General features: G+C 38.4%; 1 protein-coding gene and 1 pseudogene across 5 annotated transcripts in view; both read left to right on the top strand.

Moving 5' to 3' along the window:
• Nucleotides 1–24,966, top strand: part of GRM8 (glutamate metabotropic receptor 8) — a 723,861-nt gene that overhangs the window by 502,943 nt on the left and 195,952 nt on the right. Inside the window, exon 8 of one of the 5 annotated variants that reach the window (XM_032870015.1) lies at nucleotides 1,442–1,523. The exons of the other annotated variants lie outside the window; for them this stretch is intronic. Within the exon in view, the coding sequence (XP_032725906.1) occupies nucleotides 1,442–1,461 (20 nt within the window). The 3' untranslated portion in view covers nucleotides 1,462–1,523. Of the gene's footprint in view, nucleotides 1–1,441; nucleotides 1,524–24,966 lie in introns of those variants that run through there. 5 annotated transcript variants of the gene reach the window in all.
• On the top strand, nucleotides 19,184–21,068 carry LOC116872697 (annotated as a pseudogene).

Below are 24,966 nucleotides of genomic sequence, written 5' to 3' on the forward strand. Positions count from 1 at the left end.
TCTCTCTATTTTAAGGTCAGATGATTAGTAGCCTTAATTCCATTTACTACTTTATTTGCTCTTTGACAGGTGATAAAACCTATTCATAGTTTCTGGGAATTAAGATGTGGACATTTTTGAGAGGGGACCATTATTCAGCCTACCACAGTGCTATGCATCACTTGAATGATAGCCCAGTCCTTAAAGATTATAAAGTCTCCCCAAGAGAACAATTTATGGAATAATCATACTGTGATAGACATGAAATCACAGTTTATTGTAATACAGTGAAGACCATTGAAAACAGACTAAGGACAAGAAGAGAGAAGATATTTTCATGGATTCATTCTTGGTTGAGCTTAGTTGATTGAGTGAGAAAAACGTTGGATAAGCCAGATATAAGCAGTGGCAAGAATGTGAAAATTATCTTAAAGGCCATGAAAAGCAAAGACTTTTAGACTATAGAATGACATGAATAGTTTATCTTTTAGAAAGATCATCCTTCTAGCCCCATGGAGGGTTGACTGGAGAGAGATGAGATTGGGAGTAGGGAGATCTAAAATGCTATGACAAACATCCAGTGAGTGATAAGGAGAATGTCCGTGGAGACAGAGCCTGGGCATGTTCAAGAAGAGGAAGGAGACGGATTCTCTGGCAGTTGGTAAGGGTTGGTTAGATGAAGGAGAAACAAAATGGTGTCTAGAATAACCTGTTTTCTTTTTCTTTTAAATAATGAAAGTGTTAAAATTAAAATCAATATAGGAGGAACAACAGCATCATAGACATAAAGTCTCTTTTGTTTAAGGTATGTTGAGTTGAATTCCCCATGGGCCGTTTGGGGAGAGGTCCACTTGGAAATAAAATAAATAGATGGGGCACTCAGGAGCAGAGTTCAAGAAATATAGTTGGAATCCAGATTTGATGATCCAGTGCATTCTGGTGATTCATGATTCCCAGTCAGGGGCGTGATGTAATCAGATGCACGTGTATCAGTCAGCCGTCTCCTAACACACTTCTCCTCAGGTGTCCATTGGTACACTCAGGTCCCCAAATCCAGGATTAGAGAGATTTGGGCCTAGCCCATTTCTCGGAGAAGCAAATAGGAAAAGAAAAAAAAAAAAATCAAAACAACAGTAAAATACACAAAATGAGGTGAGGATTGACCTAGAAAGGAAAAAGAGGCTCCACTACCAGTATTTTCCTTCCAGAAATTGGACAACGGGTTGGAGGTAGAAAGCAAAACACTTGACAGTGCAATTTAACACAGGTGTAGGAAAGCCCTGCTCACAGAGCTTATCTTTAAATGAATGTTCATTAAATGAAAGTGAATCAACAGGCAGAGGAGTGCACAAGAGGACAAGTCTAAGTAGAGAGACAGAAGAAGGGAATGAGAGGAAGAAAATACATTAGGCCAGTTGCATGGCCTGTGAAAAATACATTGGTGATGTTGATTTTCTGACAGAGCCAAGAAACTATATTTGAAATCACTGCCAAGGAGGAATTCCAAAACAGTGTTCCGGGTGATGACAACAGCGCCACGAAAGTGTTTAAACTCCCAAGGGGTCACAAAAGGGACACGTTTCATTAAATGCATGTATTTCTGGTACAAGAAATCTGTTTCATTTCTTTATAGCCTCATTATGTCCATTTTTTAAAAGCTTAAAGGACAAAGCTGAGCTTTAGTGACAGCCCCACTTCTCTATTGTGAGGCAAAGTGGAGGGTTTAAGTCCGAATGAAAAGATTTTTGATTGTGTAGATTCAGGATCAGACCCAAAACTGTGTGCCTTTGAGTTTGATCACCATTCAAGCCAAGCACTGAGGCATTTGACATGGTGAAGAAATAGTGACAGATCAAAGGATAAAAAGAAAAATCACTGTAGATAAAATTCGGTTCACACATTTTAGAGGCAGGTGTATCCTATATACCATGGGGGTGCAAGGTCAGGCTGTTAGTGCTGATGAGATGGCAGCTCAAGAGAGCAGAAAATATTTTATGTTTTGATGACAGTAGAATGACCAACACACTGATCTTTAATCCCTATGTTTGCTAGAGGGGAAAGCGAAAGAAGGCAGCAAAACAGACACTCACAAAGCAGTTTACCAAAAAGTCATCAGTATGTAAGCTTTGAGTATCCTCAGACTCTTCTTAGAGATGCCAATGAGAAGTCCATCCAGACCTGTACCCCTGAAACAAATAATGCATTGTATGTTAATAAAAAAATAAAAATAAATTAAAAAATACCAAATGCAAAATCCTTAAAAAAAAAGTCCATCCCCTTCCTGTGAAAATGTTCTTTCCCCTCATTTGTAAAAAGGAGGCAAAAATTATAAAGAAGTATCTTTGGGTGGGGTAGTATTACTGTATTATGTTAAATTCAGTTTTTTATAAGATATTCATAATATGTTTTTTTCTAATTTGTGTTACCACCACTGAAGGTTTTATATTTTATCGGTCTATTCCTTATGATTAGAATAATGAAATCTTGGAGTTTTGTAGATGGTGAGGGATCTTAGAAGCCATTTAATTATTCTGTCCAAGTCATCTCTTAAATAATCACACAGCAACAGTTTTTGATTAAAACTCAAACTTTGCTTTCTTTATATTCATATATAGCACCCCTGTCAGGGAAAGAATCTGTCACGAGAATAATGACTGCTCAAATATCCACTTGCTTATTTCAGAGGTAACATTTGAGGATCAGATGAGTTAAACGAGAAAGGAAGGTAGGAAGGTAGAAAGGAAAGAAGGAAGGAAGGAAGGAAGGAAGGAAGGAAGGAAGGAGAAAGAAGGAAAGCAGGGAGGGACACAGAAAGAGGAAAGGAGGACAGTAAGAAAGGGTATATTCATAATTATAAACAAAGGTGCTCCTCTTTTAGGGGCATTATAAATTAGGAAGAATACAAATTATGAATGTTGCTTTAAAAAATATAACATTGGAATTTAGAGAGAAGAAGTAAAGGAAGAGGAAAAAAATAGAAATTGCTATAGAAATCAGTAAACACCTTGTATTTCTTGATTTCTTTTTAAAAGATTCAAGATTGCCTTTTATCCTAACAGCTGCTGCTTTGAAGGAAAAAAAATCCACCCACTCCTCGAGTCTCTGTCTACTTGTAATTTCCCAGCTCCCTGGAGGCCTGGTGAATTGTGTGGCATTTTTTCCAGAGAAAGATTACCCAGCTAAGAACTCTAGTGGATCGCAGCCTGGGTAAACTTAAGCTATCGCAAGGCTTTCCAATGATACACCTCTGTAAGGTAGCTCAGTGGTTCCAGGGCCCTGTCTTGTCATCTTTCATACATGTTGACTGTCACAGATGACAATAGTGTACTTTCGTGGGAATGCACTGAAGGCTTAATGAAATCATTTGCAAACTACTTTATGACTCCTTTTAGAACAATACCTGAACCATGCTTCCCGGGTTACTGGCATTTGATTGCTGCAGAATTCCTACAGGTTTAAGACTATTCACACTGATGAATACTTTATCGAGTACACATTTCAACTTTGACCACTTCATAAAGTTTAGAAACTGAAATCTATGTTTACTTTACAACAAGAATTATTTTTAAAATATGCCTCTATATTGCAAGGACTCAATAAGTTAAAAGGGAGTAATGCATACTGTGACAATTTATGGACTGCATGCCAAGAATTATGCAAAATGCTTAAATATATTATTAATTGATTTATTCTTTACGATAACTTTGTAATGTACATATTGTCCACTTTATGGGTAAAAATTCTGAGTTTCACAGAAGTTAAATAACTTTCCTAAAACCTTCTACGACGTAAGTGGCTAATCTAGGAATTGAACTCATGTCTGTTTTGACACCAAAGGCCAGGTATTTCCATTTTCTCACAATGTATAATATGTATTATATATTAATTTTCTTTTGAGATGGGGTAACTGCAGGAAAGATTATATTAGAGGCTAAACATTTTCCTTGGAGAAGTAGGGAGTTAAGATCATTTGCTTGGGAACTGCATCAGGTTATGAAAGAGGCTTAAGGCCACCTGCATGAGAAATGTCTTTAGGCATTTCACTGATAGAAACTTAACTGTGGTGAGGGCCTGAATGGCAGTGGATGATGGCACAAATGTATAATGGTGTAGTCACTGGAAACACTGGAGCTGTCAGGTAATTCTGGACAGGGAACAGGTAGAAGGCATAGAAAATGGAGCTGATCCCAGAGGAAGTTGATTCTAGAGAATGGACATGTAAAGCAAATGGAAGGCCTAATGTTGGCATCTGGTTACATCTACCTCTGACTCTCACTTGGCTATGATGCTCTTGCAAAGGAGCCAGAGGAGACACTACCCAGACATGTCCTGGCCTCCATCCTCAAACCAGCAAAGGAACTCACCAGCAGAGAGACAGATCTCATTCTGCAAGTTCTTATACCTGATTCATCCCAGGCTGTGATATTTCTAAATTAAAAGTCAAAAATTCTGTGAATCAAATCTTTCCCCCGTTGGTGTCCACTCTCACCACTGTTATTTAACATAGTACAGGAAGTCTGAACCATAGAAGGCAGACAACAAAAAGAAATAAAAGGCATCCCAATGGGCAGGGAAGAAATAAAACTTTCACTATTTGCAGATGAGATGATACTTTATATAGAAAACCCAAAATTTATTACACCAAAAAAATTGCTAGAACTGACACATGAATTTAGTAAAGTTGCAGGATACAAAATCAATGTACAGAAATTTCTTGCATTTCTATACACCAATAATGAAGCAGCAGAAAGAAAAACTAAGAAATCAATCCCATTTACAATTGCACCAACAATAACAAGATACCTAGGAATAAACCTAACCAAAGAGGTGAAAAACCTGCACACTGAAAACTGATGAAAGAAATTGAAACTGCACTGATGAAAGAAATTGAAAATGACACAAAGAAATGGAAAGACAGTCCATGCTCTTGGGTTAGAAGTACAAATACTGTCAAAATGTCTATACTACCCAAGGCGATCTACACATTTAATGCAATCCCTATCAAAATAACACCAGCGTTTTTCACAGAGCTAGAACAAACGATCCTAAAATTTGTATGGAACCATGAAAGACCCAAATAGATAAAGCAACTCTGAAAAAGAAAAGCAAAGCTGGAGGCATCACAATCCTGGACTTTAAGTTATATTACAAAGCTGTAGTGATCAAAACAGTTTGGCACTGGCATGAAAACAGACATATAGATCAATAGAACAGAATAGAAAACCCAGAAATGAATTCACAATTATATGGTCAATTAATCTTTGACAAAGCAGGAAAGAATATCCAATGGGAAAAAGATAGTCTCTTCAACCAGTGGTGTTGGGAAAACTGGACAATAACATGCAAAAGAATGAAAGAGAACCCCTTTCTGATACCATACACAAAAACAAATTCAAAATGGATGAACAACCTAAGTGTGAGACATGACACCATCAAAATCCTAGAGGAGAACACAAGCAGTAACATCTTTGATATCAGCTGTAACAACTTCTTTTTCGCTATGTCTCCTGAGGCAAGGGAGACAAAAGCAAAAATAATTAGGACTTCATCAACATAATAAGCTTCTGCGCAGCCAAGGAAACAATCAACAAAGCTAAAAGGCAACTACTGAATGGGATAAGATATTTTCAAATGACATATCTGATAAAGGGTTAGTATCTAAAATGTATCAAGAACTTATAAAACTCAAAACCCAAAACATGAAAAATCCAGTTAAAAACGGGCAGAGGACATGAATAGACATTTTGCCAAAGACATACAGATGGCCAACAGACACATGAAAAGATGCTTAACATCACTTATCATCAGGGAAATACAAATCAAAGTACAATGAGATATCACATCATACCAGTCAGAACAAGTTAAAATTAACAACACAGGAAACAACAGGTGTTGGTGAGAATGGGGAACACTCTTGCCCTGTTGGTGAGAATACAAACTGGTATAGCCACTGTGCCACTGTGGAAAACAGTGTGGAGTTTCCTCAAAAAGTTAAAAATAGGGGCGCCTGGGTGGCTCAGTGGGTTAAAGCCTCTGCCTTCGGCTCAGGTCATGATCCCAGGGTCCTGGGATCGAGCCCCGCATCGGGCTCTCTGCTCAGCGGGGGCCTGCTTCCTCCTCTCTCTGCCTGCCTCTCTGCCTACTTGTGATCTCTGTCTCTCAAATAAATAAATAAACAAAATCTTTAAAAAAAAAAACACAAAAGTTAAAAATAGAACCACCATACAATCCAGGCATTGCACTACTAGGTATTTACCAAAGAATACAAAAATACTAATCCAAAGGGATACATGCACCCCAATCTTTGTAGCAGCATTATCTACAGTAGTCAAATTATGGAAACAGCCCAAGTGTCCATCAGCAGATGGAGGGATAAAAAAGATGTGGTATGTGTGTACACACACACACACACACAGGAATTTATTCAGCCATAACAAAGAATGAAATTTTGCCATTTGCAATGATGTGGAAGGAGCTAGGGAGTATAATGCTAAGCAAAACAAGTCAGTCAGAGAAAAACAAATACCATATGATTTCAGTCATATGTGGAATTTAAGAAACAAAACAAAATGAGCAAAGGGAAAATAAATGGGAGAGAGAGGCAAGCCAAAAAACACTCTTGCCTCTGAGAACAAACAGATGGTTACCAGAGGAGAGGGGGTGAAATAGGTGTGGGATTATGGAGTGCACTTGTCCTGATGAACACTGGGTGTTGTATGGATGTATTTAGTCACTATATAGTACACCTGAAATGAATAGTACACTGCATGTTAACTAACTGGAATTTAAATAAAAACTTAACCCAAAAAAACCAAGTCTTTCCCCCTTGTTTCAGAAACTGAGCCTGAAATATTCAAGGATAAACACACCTGGTGTCTGAAGAATGCATTTTGGTTGTTTGTTTGTTTGTTTTTTTCACACTTCCCCATATGAAGCAAGCTTAGCCTTCCTTACAGAAAAATGAGAAAATAGAAATAACCCACTGAAATTCTGAAAGGCATCACTATTCAAATTAAGGGATCCAGTCAATTGTGTTCTTATGAAAGAGTTACTTCTAGAAATAAGAAAGTAGTTTAGGTATCTTAAATGTATATTCTTAGTGTAGTTTCCAAATAAATAAACATTTCCATAAAATTATCCAGATATTAACCAAAAGAACCGGTAACTTAAGGTCTATTATTATTTTGATGAAATAATTGCTTTGTAAATTTTTATAAATGTAAATTGGTAATAGGTAGTGTAAGGTAATGTGTATTTTTCAAATATTAGATGACACAGTTGTTTGAAGTGGAAATAAAGGCTGCATTGAAAACTATAACTCCTCAAAATTGTATATAGGAAAGCATGGCTATTGACCTACTTGATTTTTCCTAATTGTCTCTTTTTGAGCAAACTTGTTCACAGTGAAGCATAAAGGAGGGCAAGGGGTGGCGGTGTCTGCTGAGCTCTGTCACTTCTACCACTGATGTCCTGGATGGCTCACTTGCAATTATGCATAGGCCCAGCAGTCCCTTGTTTCTCCCTCCATCCCACCGTCCCTAGACCTCTCTCAGTTAATCACATCAATGCTTTCCACATCCAGTCTCTAGGATCATTTGCCTCTGCGATCAGCTCCATTGTCCGTATTTTCTACCTGTTCCGCACCCAGAATTACCTGACAGCTACTGTGTTTCCAGTGACTACGCCATTATGTATTTGTGCCATCATCCACTGTCACTCAGGCTCTCACCACAGTTATTAAGTTTCTATCAATGCCCAAAGACGTTTCCCATGGAGGTGGCCTTAATCCTTTTTCATAACCTCTTGCACTTCCCAAGCAAATGAACTTACTCCCTACTTCTCTAAGGAAAATGTTTAGCCTCTCTAATGTCATCTTTCCTGCAGTTACTTTTCTCCACCTTAAAAAAAAAATTAAAGTCTTACCCTCTTCCTGCTCCCCTCGATATGTTTATCTCTCTTCTTCATCAATGAAGGAGGAGCTCGCCTGCCATGCTTGCCGAATAACCCCTCCACTCATGTTTACGACCCTGCCTCTTCTCTCCCTTGCTTTCCTCCCTCAATTGCTCCCATCTCTTTGTTCTCTCCATCTTCACTGACACTTTATCCTCTGCCTGTAAGTATTCTCAAATACCCTGTCTATGCATGAGAGTAAAATCCTTAAAAACACCCTCAGGGAAAATGAAGTTTCTCATCTCTTAACGTTTCTGGGGACAGGCACAAATGGAATAGAAGGTGTAATTGAAGTTTTGAACAACCAAGTGTGTGACAGAGGGTAGAGGTGAGAACCAGCCTCCCCCAGGGGTACCTAGGAAAGGATTACTGGAATGTTGGGCACGATGCATCATGAAGTCGTACTTTCTAGCAACACACACGTTTGGAAGCGCTGGGAGAATAACATGAGTTGATGCCACAGGGGAGCAAAAGGTATTATAGAAAAATAGCAGATATTACAAGCCTAACTGATCTCTTTCTAAATTTCAGTGCATTTCTGTAGAGAAATAACTTAGCTGTCAAATACATTTCTCTGGCTAACCGCTTCATAACTCCAGATAGTTACAGAAAATATTGCTGCCAACTTGATTTTTAAATTAGGCCAATTAGACTGAAAAGTCAGGAGTCTAAGACTGACTATGTATAAGAAAAGAGGGGGGAAAAACCTGTTTTGTAAAAGAAATCAGGCTGGCCTTTTAGAAAGGAAGAACCAATGTGCTTATTAAATTCGTGTGTCTAAATGTAAATGTTTCCTAATCCAATTCAGGGGTGTCAAACAGATTATCTTTAAACAGCTACTATGTGTCGGCTACTTAGAGAATACAAATATAATAACAAAGTGATATAAAATCTGTTTCAGGTGATAGGGTTTAGGCAAGTGAAAATATTAGAGAATAGAGTTGAAGTATGACCAACTGTGAAAATATATGCTCAGTTAATAACCTGACAGGGTGGTCAGAAGAGAGAAAATCAGTGTTGGCTGCAATTATCCATAAGGGAAATGGAAAAGAAGAGCCAATGGAGGGCTAGGAAGAGTACAAGAAAAGCGAGGAGCTGGTGCATGTGGGCCGGGGAGATCCAGCTTTCAGCTGTGGGAAATGGATAAGAACCTGTCCTCAAGTTTAGAGTATTGGTGTTGGGGAAATAAGAATGGAAACAAACAAATACTTAAAAAAGAGAGTTCTCTTATCCTCCAAGTCACTTTCTGGAACACTCTTTATTCAGGCTCCCAAACCTTTCTTTAGTACATTTTACAGCAGAACTTCACAGTCAAAAGCAACAGCCCTGGGGCCAGAGCATTTGGGTTCAAAGCCTGGTTATACCATTTAATGAGTGACTTCGAGGAAATTTTTCAATGTTTCTGTCCCTTAGGTTTTCGTTTGTTTGTTTTGTTTTGTTTTGTATTTTTTTTTTTAATGTATAATATGGAGATCATGAGGGAGCCTCCCTGATAAGGCTATTTTGAAAATTAGATGACTTGATGTATGTAAACAGCTGGGCACAACGTCTGGCACGGAATCAGCTCTCTAAGTGGATGCCGCCATTGTCAAACTACCCTTGGGACTTTGAATGCACACCCAGTGTACCATTTAAGTAACTCCTACTGCTTCCAGTTTGCTTATAATTCTGACTCCTCTTTGAAATTCTGATACTGAGTAGAGGGACTTAACTCATACTAAAAAAATGCCTAATGTATCATAATGGCTGTAGTCTCTTAGTAGAGGTGAAAGTTCATTTGCCTTTGCTGCTCTGGTGAGCCGTCCACTGTCATCATAGGTTCCTGGCTGGGGAGGGCTATGGTGACATGTTTGTGAAGATTTATCTAGTAATGGATTGTTACAAAGAGATTGGCAGTAGGGCTGACAGGTAGGCATGAGGTAACAAGGACCAAGTTCTTCATGAGTGTTTTATTTATTTTTGTAGTAGACACAGAAGATATTGGGAATGGATTGAGCATAATGAATAACAGAAGCATTGGAAGTAAAGATATGAGAATGCACAGATTGGTTCTTAGAAACAAACTTGGAGTAGTTTGTACTCTCTATGGTAGTTATTATTCATTAATTTTTTCTTTAGCATAGAGGTTGAGCAAAAACAAAAGGTTCTGAGAGAACGTTGGCCTACCGTGATGGTCAGTTTTTTGTGTTAACTGGGCCATGAGGTGCTCAGATATTTGGTCAAACATTATTCTGGGTGTTGCTGTGGGGGGTTTTTGGATGAGATGAACATTTAAATCCATAGACTGAGTAAAGCAGATTACTCCCACTAACGTGGTTGGGCCTCATCCAATCAATTGAAACCTGAATTGAACAGAAAGGCTAATCTTCCCCTGAGTAAGACAGGATTTCTCCTGCCTAACTACCTTCAGACTGAGACATTGGCTTTTTCCTGCCTTCAGACTTGAACCGAAATATTGGCTTCCTATATTTTGAACATGCCAGCCTTTGAAGTGAAACTATACCATCACTTCTGCTTCTCTGGCATTCAGACTTGGACTGGAACTATCCATTAGCTTTCCTGGGTTTCCAGTTTTGCTTACCCACCTTACAGCTCTTGGGACTTGTCAGCCTCTGTAACTGCATGAGCCAATTCCTTATAATAAATCCATTTAAATATGTGTATTGAGGGGCGCCTGGGTGGCTCAGTGGGTTAAGCCGCTGCCTTCGGCTCACGTCATGATCTCAGGGTCCTGGGATCGAGTCCCACATAGAGCTCTCTGCTCAGCAGGGAGCCTGCTTCCCTCTCTCTTTCTCTCTCTGCCTGCCTCTCTGTCTACTTGTGATCTCTCTCTGTCAAATAAATTAAAAAAAAAAAAAAGAATCTAACTGCTCCAAGTTACTACAAACTTGTTTATTAAAAAAACAAATATGTGTATTGAAACACATGTATGTGCATACACACACACACACACACACACACCCTAATGGTTCTATTTCTATGGAAAAACCTTATATACCGACTTTATAAATTTTCCTAATGCAATAGGCAATTTCTGTCAGATTTACATGAATCTTTTTGAAACAAAAAGAAAAACCACCCAGATGTTACTTGCATACATCTTCTTTGTACTAAACATTAGCAACATTAAATTTAATATCAACTCTTGCAACCATTTGTTTTCTCCTATCTTAATGGAACTTTTATCTAAATTCATTTCCTAGTGATATATTTAATGATTACTTGGGTCTTCTTTATTTGCATTAGATTTTAACAAACCAGACAACCTATACAATAATAAATAGTTTGAAGTCCATATAGTGAAAATTCCTAAAGGACATAGTTCTTCAGTTGCTGCCGTTCTTGAATAAATATGCCAAGATATTTATTTCTTTATTTTTCTTTTTTAAAACAAATGATTTCATCTTAAAGTTTGAATGTTTAAATATTTTGAGGCTCTCCAATATTTTCAGTTAGTGAAATCTTAATAGTTTCACATGTTTCAGTGGCTATGAATTCAAATAATACATTCATGACAAAATGTTACTATAACATATATATGTGTATGTATGTATGTATGTATTTTTAGGCATGTGTGCAAATATCTGTATATGCACATATAAATATAGAGATAGGTGTGACAATATCACCTAGATCACCAATCTAATGACAAATATATTTAGGTGGAGATAAAGTATATGTTCAAAGAGTGACTAATATAGCCAGTTTTCAACGTATAGCACTCATAAAAACAAGCACTACCACAACAATGTTAACGGTTATAGTGACAAAACTCGCAAATGGGATGGGCTAGGCAGATTTCTACACCAGTAAGGAGGTTGGCGTCATGGGACATGGTGTCTAGTGAGGTTGTAAATGTGTTTAAATGAAAGAAGTGCCAAGTTGGCTTCTCTAGGTAGGATAGTGAGCTTATGGTCTCAGGGTTACTACTCTGGATTGCGAGTATGAAGTAAACAGAGCAGGAGGTTTTTAGATGACCAGGACAGTCCAATTTCATTATTTGTTAGTGATAGGTAGGCAGGAGAGGTCCAGACCTTACTGGGTCAGAGGGAAGTGTTCGTGAATTCTAGGGAAAGCACAGGGGCTGCAGTTGTGGGGTTAATAGACTAGAACTGCCGATGGTCTTTGATAATAGCCAACATAAGAAATAAGTGCTTGGATGTACTGTGCTCAGAGGGTTCCTACCCCCCTCCCCGCCGACTCTTGTGCTAAAACAATTTGACCTGGTTTAGATGAGGGTCTTTAGATGGAAAACTGTTCTTTTATAGACTCTTATTTATAACTTTTCCTTGGCATAGCCTCTTGGATGTCCAGTTAGCATCTCAAATTCAACTTGTGCAAAACAAAACAAAAAAGCAAAAAAATTGATGCCTTGAACACAAGCTTATTCTATCCCAGGAATCCCCATTTCAGTGAATTGTACCATACCTATCCTTTGATTCAGCTAAAAGCTGAGCACTCACCTTTAACTTCTCCTTCTCTTGACTCCTCCTCCTCCCCCACTTCCTCCTCCAAGAGCTCTAAAAGTAGTCACCTTGCTTTCTTTTTCTACAAGGCATTCAGAGTAACACTTAGTATTCAGTCATATCTGATTGAAACTCTTTGCTGGCTTTCTATGAAAAAAATCTGAACTTGATCTCACTGTTAGGGTCCTGATCTCTCTCCAGCTCTATGTCATCCTTCCCATTCCCACCTGTTCACTCTGTCCCCCCAACGGTAACTCAGTGACTCTTTTGTTCCTTGAACACACCGAGTCCTTTCCTAGCCTCACTACCCTCTGCACCTCCTGATTTTTCTGCCTAGAATTCTCTTTCCCAGATTTGTCAGATGGCTCCTTTTCATTCTTCAGGTCTTCATCACTCAACACTTTTTGACAGATGACAGAAAACACTCTATTTTTAGCAGAAGGGAATCTAACATGATAAATTGGTGGTTATAGTTATTTTTTGGAGGAGCTTGAGAAGGGAAGCTCCAGGTTGGGCCTTCAGAAGTGACTCCAAGAACACCATCCCAGAACTGGCCGGCCAGATCTGTATCATTAGGGAGCTGGGAGATCAGGAAGCCACTGGCCCAACTGCTGGCTTCAGGATTACATGACCATACAATTAGCAGGGGATGAGGGTGAGACAGTCCATGTTTCATCTTCTCAGCTTACCTCAGAGGGGTCCAGATATCTCTACCCTGGCATACTCTGTTTACTTCTGTCATCTTCCAGTCTCCTGGGCAGGGGTTTTGGCTATGGGGACTAGGATAGCAATTCTCTACTTCGAGCGGTATTTCTACGACTAAATACTTGCTCATAAAACCTGGCTTTTAGGGGGTGCCTGGGTGGCTCAGTGGGTTAAGGCCTCTGCCTTCGGCTCAGGTCATGATCCCAGGGTCCTGGGATCAAGCCCCGCATCGGGCTCTATCCTCCACAGGGAGCCTGCTTCCTCCTCTCTCTTTCTCTGCCTGCCTCTCTGCCTACTTACGATCTCTGTCAAATAAATAAATAAAATCTTAAAAAAAAAAAAAAAAACCTGGCTATTGGGACTTGATTTTAGATCTTGAAATAATAAAAATCAAAGTGGATTATGGTCTAAAGATTTCCCAATGTCATTTTAAACAGGTTACTTAGCAATCACTGAAAGACTTTATCAAAAGAACAGATTTTTTTTTTAAACTTTTTCCTTGTACATAGTAATTTCCTTGGTAGAGCTCCAGAGTCCATCCATTATTAGAACTACCCATGCCTGTGGTGCCTGGTTGGATTTAAGAACCATGAGACTAGAAATCTCTGAGGTCCCTTCCATATTTGGTACAAAGATTAATACGTACCCTTTACATATATATTCACTGTCATTAACTAAGGTAAAACCTATAAAGGGGCCGACAGTGGGAACTGACCAGCCACTGTGCTCTTCTCTATCTGCACTGCGTGTGGTTGGAAAACAAGGCGGCCCAGCCCAACACTCCAGGCCTGCAGCTGCATCAGCTGTGACTAAACAGATCCCCAGAATAGCTGACTCATTTCATTGCTTCCTGTTTCTCTTACTATAGTTTAAAATGTTTACAACGGAGAGCCTAGCACACTGCCCAGTGCCTTGTAAGTGCTTGCTAATTACTAGTTACACCTACATGTTTACTAAAAAAAAGGGAAGGAAACGAAGGAGAAGGGGAGGGAGGAGGGAAAGAAGGAAGGAAGGAAGGAAATAAAGGAGAAATTCAGTAATGAAATAATGTGGGAAATGTAGCATAGGAACAAAATGTACTATTCTTAGGTTAAGATGCAGCTTTTCCTTAGGAACATAAATACTTAAAGTCTCTGAGGATGAAGATGGTATTATGTCCTCCATTGTTTTATGACTGGCCAAAAAAATTAAATTTTATGGGACTGGTTTTCAGGCATCTGAGAGCTTAGGTAGTTTCTTTTTTTGACTGTACACGGCTTAAAAATAAATGTAATAGACATTTTTATTTTATCAGATATTGTTAGAGCTTGATGTGAGAATGGCCTTGGGCCAGGTGAACTAAATCAGAACTGGGGTTCTTGAGGCCCCTTTCCCACACTCATCACATTAGTAATTTCTTTCTCTCAACTTTTTAAACTCTAAAATACAGGCTATAGTAACTTTTTATTATAAGGTTGTTTAGAGATTCAAGTGAGCTAATGAATGAGAAAGTGCTAAGAAATATTTCAAAGTGATATATTAAAATGATTACTTAGCTCTTGTAGAAAGAAGCTTTCTTAAAACTACCATCGTTGATTGCTAAAATGTAGAGCCATGCTATATTCCATTTTACAGTCTTCAGCCTTATTTTCATTAATTGAATTATTGATTTCTTTTATACCCAACATGGTTTATATCAGATACTGATATCCATGAAATAGCTTTTTATGTTATTAGTGGTCTAGAAATTGTGAATTTGCATTTGTTCTGACTTCTCTACACCAACTTCCCACATATTATAATCACTGTGAAGTTAAGTGGATGATTAACATCACCCTACTAACTATCGTAACAATGTGTGTCTTGGTTCTGATGTTCTTCTGTCTCACTGTGGACCCAACATCAGTTCAGCTAACATCTTCCATCGGCTTGTAAGTGATGCTTTCTAACCTTGAACAGATGTTATAGTGCCTGGGGAAAAAAAAATCTGTTTTTCAATACATCTAGATCTTAGGTCTTTTAGATATACTTTCCATCGCTCTCCTTTGAGCCAATATTTATCATTGCCCTGAAAAATATGCATTGCAGTTAGAAGGATGCAGCTAGCTCAGGCTGGCAAGCCCCCAGAGGGCTTACAGCATTTCTGGGGATCTCTGGCTCTTTATCTGGAGCCTGCAAATAATTGTTTGACATACACCAAAGGGAGAACCTCATTGGACACTGAAAATGGCACCCAGGAGCCTGCACAAACCTTCCAATTGCTTTAGGGATAGAAAGTCACAAAGATGCAGAAACATAAAAGTGAAATTCAAAATATAATAGAAAAATGAAAGAGGAAATAGATGAGGAAGAAGTTAAAAAATATAGGAATTGCTCTTATTTTTCAGCCCTTTTCAAAATAATGTGTGCAGGGGTGGGGGTGGAGGTTGTCTATCAAGATCCAGATTCCTTGGGCATCTAATGAAATCATCATGAATTTTCCAAGTGCTTCACATTTTACATTTTTGAAAGGAAGGGGATTTACATTTGGCATCAACCCAGCAGATACAAAACAGCACTACAGAGCTCTTATAAGCTTATTTTTATTGCATTCAATCGTCATAAAAGCAGTACGGTTACAATTGAGGGAAAGTATGGAAAATGGCTTCATCATGAATTTTGATAGCATTGTTGAATCTTTAAATCTCCTGTCATTCCAGTCATTCCATCATTAGTCTTTCCCTCTCAAGTCCTTTGATGGCAATCGTGTTTTACAGATGAACCCATTAACTCACTGGAAGTTAAGTGATTAGCTCTGCTTGGCAGTCAGGTGCAGGGTTAAGATTAGATAAAAGTCCCTCAGGTTCTAGTGATTGCTAAACCCTGAGGACAGTGACCTGACTTATTATAAAACCAGACATTCAGAAATCATCTACTAGTTTCTTCCACCACTTCAAAAGAAAGCTTATTACTTCTACCAGGAAAAAAAAAATGTCTATGAAGGTTTTAAAGACCAGGTTTTTCTCCTCAGAAGCTGAAATTATAATTTAGGGAGAATTTCTTGAAGTAAATATAAATGTATTTCAACTTGTGCAATACATGTATATTTAATAATTCAGTATTTAGTTGACCTGCTAATGTTCCAGGCACCACAGTAGGCTCTATTGGGGTTATGAAGATATGTAGCTCATAGAATCTATCTACAGTTAATGATTAATTCATTGCTTCATTGTTTTAGTCATTGATTTATGGTAGTCAATAACTGTTAAATTAATGAAAAACATAGCTTGGTCTGGAAAGGTTTAATGTTGTAGTAGCATCAGCAGAAGAGAGCATTAGTAAGCAGACAAGTCTGTGTCATTCAGGTAGAAGAAAAAATATGATTCTCTCCCAAATAAATCTCACAGGTAGAAAGGCTTAGTATATGTTTAGTTATTAGTATATCCACAGATATGCCTAGGGTGTTTTGTGACACAAATGCAACTAAAAAATAATTGTAATATAAGTTAAATATTGATAAAACACTATATTATAAAAGATAAGCAGTCCTTTGTTAATTTTCCTACAAATTTTTGTTCACTTGTTTAGTTTTTCTTATGCTCATTTAGCTTTTTAAAACTTTTTCTGGAACAATTTTGTCATATTTCAATCACTCTAGCATACTCTTCTAAATAACACTGTAACAAAGACCAAGACACTGCATATACTTGAAAAATTCCCTTTCCGTTTACTGTAGGAGAAAAACAACTCTTTAGATTAATTGTGAGGATTTCACCAGAGTATTGCCTAATTAAAAATGACCAGAAAAGCACCAGCCTCGGAGACTCCTTTAATTTGACAGCCTGGATCCTCAGCATGTTGGGGAAGCAGTTCCGGGGGGGGGGGGGGGTAGTTCTGCATTCTGCTCCATTAGGAAAAACCTCTGGAATTTAGCTCAAACAATAGCAGTGCACGAAGGAATAACTTCCTTCCCTGAATAACAAATATTTACTGCATTTTCCTGCATTGTGTTTTTCACCTTTTTAGTAGGTATTTTATTACTAAAATAAAAGAAATGTTTTATGGGAAAACTGCTCTAAGGTGCAGACTGTGGGGAACTCAGGGATGCAGCCATTGTAGCCAGGAGTGTAATTCCTGTCTGAAGGTTGGGCAAGAGCACTCTAGAAGTGATGTGAGCTGCCCTTAAGCACCATTTCTAGCATTTTCCTCAAACAGTGTTTGTCATGCTTCTTTGTTCTTCCGTTGTTGAATATTCACATTAGTAACTACTGATTGATACTCAAAAAAGACGGAGATTACAGGCGGATAAGTATTGCATACTAATTCCTCTAAATTGGGGGATGGGGAGAAATGCAGAAAGGTGTGTGTAAATGTTATAAACATTTCAGAATAAAAAGTGAATGGCCTACGGAGGAGAAATGTGCTGATGAGTTACTCAGAGGGTAAAAGCACTTTTCTTCACTTTCAGTTCTTAAATTAGGAAGCCCCCTTTGTTCTGCAGCCCTTTCCTCTTAAATTGTCCACAATTAGTCCCTCCCCATCCTCAGCTCCCTCCCTCTGCCCTGCCCCCTTCAGCCTAGATGCTACTATGACTTCTTGCTCTCTGTGCCCTTCCCCCATCACCAGCTTTTTCTAACCTCAGAAAATAAACATGTTCAAGTTCCTTCTCCCATAAAGGAAAAGGAAAATAAATAAATAAAAATACCTCCCTTGGGTTAAATCACTAGATGAGAAGGATTCTTTCACAATGTACACGATGTATACTTAAATATCTCATGTTTATTTCTCAATGATACAACAGACAAACCAACCAACAAACAGAAAAGAAGCCCACCAAAAATCCACCTTCTCTAAGCTTTCTGCCTACCTGGGCACTATCTGATCTTTCCCAGTCGCTTCCTTCAAGGAGTGGGGGCTCCCCGCTGCTCTCAGCTGTCACCACTGCCTCCTGGTGCTGGAATCCAGGTCCCTGGTTTTCCTCTTGTTCCTCATGGTGGCATGATACTGTTACTAATCTTGCCTTTATTTAAGATTTTGATATTTTGTTCATGGATTTTTGCTTTAATTTTTATTTTTAAAACATGTTGATTAGGGTAGTATTTATTCTGGTCATTGATTTTTTTTTCCCCCGTCTTTACTATTTGCATCCAATTGAATGACCCACTCACCTCATCCTCCTCATCCTCATCCCAGCCCTGCACGTCCACTGGAACATTTGGCAAGTCATTCGAGCTAATTCTATCCATCTTCAATCAAATCTCCCTCACACTGTGAATGCCATCCCATTTTACCTGGCTGCCAAAGCTGGAAATCTGGGAAATCCTAGACATGCCTTCACGCTTTTCCTTATCTCTGTCTCCTTAACCATATAATCCACAATCATATTTTGCCTCCTTTCATTCTTCAGTGTCTTTCTTCACAGTCAGAGAATTTCTGAGTTGCTATAATAGTCCTTCATTTTCTTTATGCCAGTGTGTCTCCCATCCTTCCTCAATGACATGGTTACAGCCAGAGAAATCTTTCCAAGATGCAAATCATAGCATACCCCCTGACTACTTAAATTCCTCAATACCTCCCATTGGCCTAGAATAGAATCCAAAATCCTTAGCAAGACATATAAGAACCTTAATCATTTGACCCCGTTAAACCCTTCATTTTCGTCTCTTGCCACTGACCATTAAGACCTTCGCTAGAATATTCACAGGGCCCTTAATAGGCTATTTTCTCACAGCTTTGAGCCTTCTAATGTGCTATTTCGTCTGTTTGAAATTCTCTTCTTTTAATATCCAGTTCATAGCTCACAATCTCCAGGAAGCCTTCCAGATGTATAAAGTCTGAGCTAGGCATCCATCCCATCTGCTCCCTATCCTTCCCTGCTTCCCTCTCACAGCTCTTAAACTACTTCCTAGTCAGTCTGCTTGCCATGCTATGAGCTTCTTGGGAACAGAGACTATATCCTTTCATCTTGTGTCTCTAGTACATAATATAGTTCTTGGCACAAAGGAGGTGTTTCCCGTCAGTTATCATATGTTTTCACTTACTTGTGGGACATAAGGAATAAATGGTGGACATTAGGAGAAGGAACAGAAAAGTGAAGGGAAGGAAATTGGAGGGGGAGATGAACCATGAGAGACTGTGGACTTCGAGAAATAAATGGAGGGTTTTGCGGGGAGGGGATGGGTAAGCCTGGTGGTGACTATTAAAGAGGGCACGTATTGCATGGAGCACTGGGTGTTGTTTGGAACACTGCATCAGAAATTAATGATGTGTTTTATGATGACTAACATAACATGATAATAAATAAATAAAGAGAGGGGGGGGGAAAGTAGGTGTTTCCCAAATTATAGAAGATATTAGCCTGGGTATTTTTGTTTTCTTTTCTTATTTCATTTAAATGATAATATATCTTAAATAACATAGCACTATTTTCATGTATTACTAACAGTATTTATTGTGATGCATCGTGATGTGTCTCTCTTCCTAGAACTTGTTATTCTTGAATATAGTCATCTTAATCCCTCTCTTCCCTACCCCACCCTACCTGCTCCTGAAGAGTTACCCCATCCAGGCAATCCTAGTAGAAATATGAAGAGATCCTTGAAAATCATGACTTTTTCGTAGGAGATCCATGAGGCAAGTCCCGGAAAGCAGACAAAGGCTGGGGGTCAGCATTAGATAGAGCCACAAAGATTCTGTCTCTCAATTTTTAGCTTAGGCCTCTAGATCCATGACACTGTCAACGCAAAAGACCATCGTTGGCCAATTTAAATGCCTCTGGCTGGACTTTGGAGCTAAACAGGAATTGCATGGACATCTAGTTCAGGCAAGGAACCTAGAGGGACAGACATATCTCAAGGGTCTGACTGACCCAGACTAATATAATTTGCTAGCGAATGCATGATAGCATCATTAAATCTAACTAGGTTTGCCTAAGCAGAACCTGGATGAGAAACAGAGATCTAAAATAAGACTTAGTACATTTCAACACTCAAGAGTTTTCTTGATCACTCTAAGGCATGCTAAGAATTTTCCATAGATATGACAGTTATGAGACCATTAATGGAATACTTTGCAAATCAACTGCAAAAAAAAAGGAGGAAAAACTGAGTAAGAAACAGCTGAAGTAAAAAATGAAACTGCTATAAATATAGATAATAGCTCCCATTAAAAGTGTCTTCCAACATTGGAAAGTTTAATCACAGTTACACTCAAATCATTGGTTACACTCTATTTCACAGTTATCCAGCTTGGGAAAATCTATGCACCATTAAACATGATAGGTTCAATGTGTGTGTGTGTGTGTGTGTGTGTGTGTGTGTGTTTTTATAATATCTGGTCAGCAGTGGAAAATTTTGTTAGCTAATTTCATTAACAAGTTTCAGTTTCATTTAATTTTAACAATAACAATTAAAAAGCAAGTATTTTTTTTTTTTAAATCTGTGGACAACATTAAGAGTAAACTTAGGCTGCTGTGGACTCTGGGCAGCCAGGGTCGGTGAAGGATCTCAAGATGCTGGGTGAAAACTTGCCCTAAAAACCATTGACTGGGTAGCTTTTGGGGAGATCATACCCCGAAACCAAAAGGCCATTGCTAACTCCCTGAAATCTTGGAATGAGACACCTACCTCCAAGTTGGCTACTCTCCCTGAGAAACCCCCTGCTATCGACTGGGCTTACTACAAGGCCAATGTGGTGAAGGCTGGCTTGGTAGATGACTTTGAGAAGAAGTTCAATGCCCTGAAGATTCCTGTGCCAGAGGATAAATACACTGTTCAGGTGGACGCTGAAGAAAAAGAAGATGTGAAAACTTGTGCTGAGTTTTTTTCTCTCTCAAAGGCCAGGATTGTGGAATACGAAAAACAGCTGGAGAAGCTAAGGAACATAATTCCGTTTGATCAGATGACCATTGAGGACCTGAATGAAGCCTTCCCAGAAACCAAATTAGACAAGAAGAAGTATCCCTACTGGCCTCACAAGCCAATTGAAAACTTATAAACTTGAGGTGGGGAGAGAGCTCTGGCCCTCGTATTCTAAATGCTGGACATTAAAAATAATGGATACGGTTAAAAAAAAAAAAAGAGTAAAATTAGATTGGCTTATACAGGAGTAGATTCTGGGATATACTAGAATTGAATTTCTGAAAAAAAGTAGGGTCATAAAGTAGTAGGGAAAATAATGTATTTTCCTATTTTTTAAAGGCTCAAACTTCACTCTCACCTCAAGTCATAAAACAATATAATTCCAGTGGGATCTGATCATGATCTTATGTGCAATAACAAACCACTAATCAGTTATTTAAAAAAAAAATACAGGTAGTGCATAGCTAATCTGTAGAAATGAAGGAAATGTTATAAACTTAGAGGAACTGAGAAAAAAAAGTACAGTTTTAACTAGATAAGAAGCTTAAACACTATAAACAAGTTCAAAAATAGCTGAGAGAGGGGCGCTTGGGTGGCTCAGTGGATTAAAGCCTCTGCCTTCAGCTCAGGTCATGATCCCAGGGTCCTGGGATCGAGCCCCACATCGGGCTCTCTGCTCAGCAGGGAGCCTGCTTCCTCCTCTCTCCTCTCTGCCTGCCTCTCTGACTATTTGTGATCTCTGTCTGTCAAATAAATAAATAAAATCTTTGAAAAAAAATAGCTGAGAGAAATATTTGCTTCAAATATGAGAAAAAATTAATATATTGAATTTTTACAATAGCCATGCAGATTTCTAGCAGCCTCTTTCAGAATTCCCAAATATCAATCAGCAAAAAACATATTCAAAGAATTCATGAAAGAAACTACACTTGACTATTTGTGAAAATTCTTAAGCTTTAGAAACAACCAATTAAACGTATTTTAACTTGAGACACTGTTTTTCACCTATAGAGTTAGAAAGTATATCCAGAAGAAATATTTTTGGGTTGATGAGCAGGCACAGAGATGAGAGTCCTCTTTTAGATGGCAGGCAAAAGATGAAATAGGTTCTAAAGTAAAGTTTTTGGAAAATAATTCGTCAGCTATTCCCTTTTTACTTTTTGGTTCAGAAGTACTGCTTCCAGGAATTTTACTCTAACAAGTAATCTGAAATTAAAAAGTATTTGTGCATAAAGATTTTTATTAAAGCTTTTTATGTTAGGGGGAAACAACACACCAGTGGCAATAAAATGGAATGTACTAAGGCATTTAGGTTACAATAATTTAATGAACAGAGAGCATCCCTGTAAGTATAAAATGCAAGGCATATACAGGGGTAGCATGTAGTACTTACATATGCCAAAACACTGAGAAAAGAATGTTGCCATATTCCAATGACAATGTATGGTTGGCAGCTTTATTTTTAATTCTCCTTGTTTTCTTGTATCTTTCTCTATCTCCTTGGTTTTTCAAAAAAAAAGGATGTTTATTACTTTTAAAATTAGGAAAAGAAGCATTGCCAATGAAAAGATATGGTTGAAAATGGATCACAAAGGAATAATGTTAATATAACACTTCCTATTATCCACCAGCCTCCAATAAATTAGCAGGTTTTTTGTACTTGTGTTGATCATTTATTTTTGTTTTGTCATTTGTTATTCCAGTAGAATGACTGTTGTGTTCTTTAAGGGAGGTGGCATGTCTAATTAATTTTAATGAAGTTTGAGGTGATTATTAAGTTATTTACTTTTCCTTCCAGCTCTTCCCTGTTGAGGGTTTGGATGCCGAAGCAAGGGGAGGGGAACACCATTCTCTGTGCTAAAATAAATTAATGAGAATAGTTAAATACACAAAGCATTAGGCTGTGAAAAGAATTTGCCCATAAAAGTGTGACCTATACTAATTTTCTGATCTTACATCTGTTTTACAAGATTGATATTTGGAAGGTGATTATTTTAGTTTTTCAGGATTTGACATTTGGTAGGAATCAACTCCTGAAGGAATAACTCAGTTAAAGTAATCTTAACTAAATTCAAATTTAGTTAGGAACTCTACAGTGGTAGGGGATAGAGAAAAATTGCAGTTTTGTTTTGTTTCCAGTTAGAGCAGTGTGAAATTCTATATTCTGCTTTTAAGAGAAGCAATGTCGAGTGTGGTCTTTGGGATTCTGAAATATTCTCAGTTTATTGCTCAGTGCCATAGTATGTTTCCATTATGTACTGCTAGAAGAGTTCAATCTTCCCAAGATGGCATATTGAACACACCTTCCAAGTGGAAAAGTAATACTTTGTCCTGAAGACAGGCACTTCCCTCCTCAACACCTTTGACACATGTCACCTTGTGTTGACAGCAAGGCCATAGAGAGTGGCCTTTGCAATCACTATCCTTGGAGGGTAACATCTAGAGGCCTTTGGGACTCAACAAGGAGACGTTTCCTCACTGTTGTTTCTACGTCTCATTCTACAGCCAGTCTGTATATTTGCCATTATTCCAGTGTTTGACCCAATTACAACAACTTCAAAGACGAGGAGTGAAAATTAAACTCTGATACTCCAAATGTTGTTCTGACTTTAGTGATAGACAGTAGGGCTGACTACTGTTCACAGAGTGTTAGCCCTCCCACTCCTACGTCAAGGTCTTCCTCATCAGAAAAGCCTTACCTCACGTTGTGAGTAGGCAACGTTGCCCTCTACTTCTGCCTTCACTTCAGGCTCCCTTTCCTCCTAGTCTGTTCCCACTCCCTTGAATTCCAGAGCTCTGTTCTTCTCCCTACCCCACCCTACAACTGCCATTGAGAAAAAGCTTTGTCCACTCCTTTACATTTGAAGCTAAGTATCCACTGATTTATAAGATTTTGATTTTTCTGGTTGAATTTGCACTTTAAAAAGCCCCAAAGATTTGAGTAGTGTAAGGGATTAAATTCTTATTGAATGGCATTTCTTGAGTTGTCTGTAGGGAGAACTGTGACGGCTGGTCCTCTCTTCCTCCTCCCCTGCTAGATCTGTTCTTGAACAAGGGCAGCATGATGAAGAAGCTGATGGGTTCCACTCACTCTCCTGCTCACATGCTCACTTTCTTCCTTGCTGGACCCGGGTCTCATCCCTACAGGGACACAGACAGCACCTCAGTGGGCCCATGTGCTGTGTCATTCCTCTAATGTTGTCTTACCCATGACTGAAGTTTTGTTCCTTTGGGACAGCCCTAGCAGCAGTAGCAATAAATTCAGAAGCAGATCCAACACAAGAATTGGCCTTTGTTTTGACTCTACAATTAGAGCTTATCTTTTGTATTTTCCTCTGGACACCTTCCTTATAATAACCAGAGACTTTCCCAGCTCACAGTTCTCTGTCCATGTCACCTTAAACAGAAGACAAATCCTCACCTTCCCCCTAAATATTTAATCAATCCAGCAACTGTTACACACAGATACATTTTGTCAGAGTTCAGACATATAGTAAAAGATTTGCCCATGATCATTCAGAGACATCTACTTATATATTTGGTATATTTATGAATTACACACACACACACACACACACACACACAGAAAGTAGCTATTGGGTCATTCTTATAAGTAGAAATGCAATGTACAATTATTAGTGGGATAAATTTGCAGAGGTGGGTCTACTTTTGGCCAGGTCCTCCCTTTTTACTAATGTCCTTTCCAGCCACCCTACTCCTAATTGAAGCCCCTACCCCAACTCTAATGGACACTTTCTATTCAGTTATATAAAGAGTGATTTTTGTTGAGGCCAGAACCATGGCATTATCCTTTAATTGGGAAATTGAGTCTACTTGGTTTTAATTATTTTAGCCATAACTACATTTTCTTCTATTAGGTATATAAAATAGGACCTGTGTTAAGCATCTTAAATGCATTACCTTGCTTCGTCTTCACAATAATTCATTATCGTAGTTGGCATAATTTCTGTTTTACAGATTAAGGTTTCAAAGCTAAAGATGGTTGTTACCTGTCTCAGGTCACTGTTGTACAACAGAGCTCAAGAAGG

Source organism: Lontra canadensis, unplaced genomic scaffold (assembly GCF_010015895.1).
Source record: "Lontra canadensis isolate GAN:19392208 unplaced genomic scaffold, GSC_riverotter_1.0 scaffold2, whole genome shotgun sequence".
NCBI classification, from domain to species: Eukaryota; Metazoa; Chordata; class Mammalia; order Carnivora; family Mustelidae; genus Lontra; species Lontra canadensis.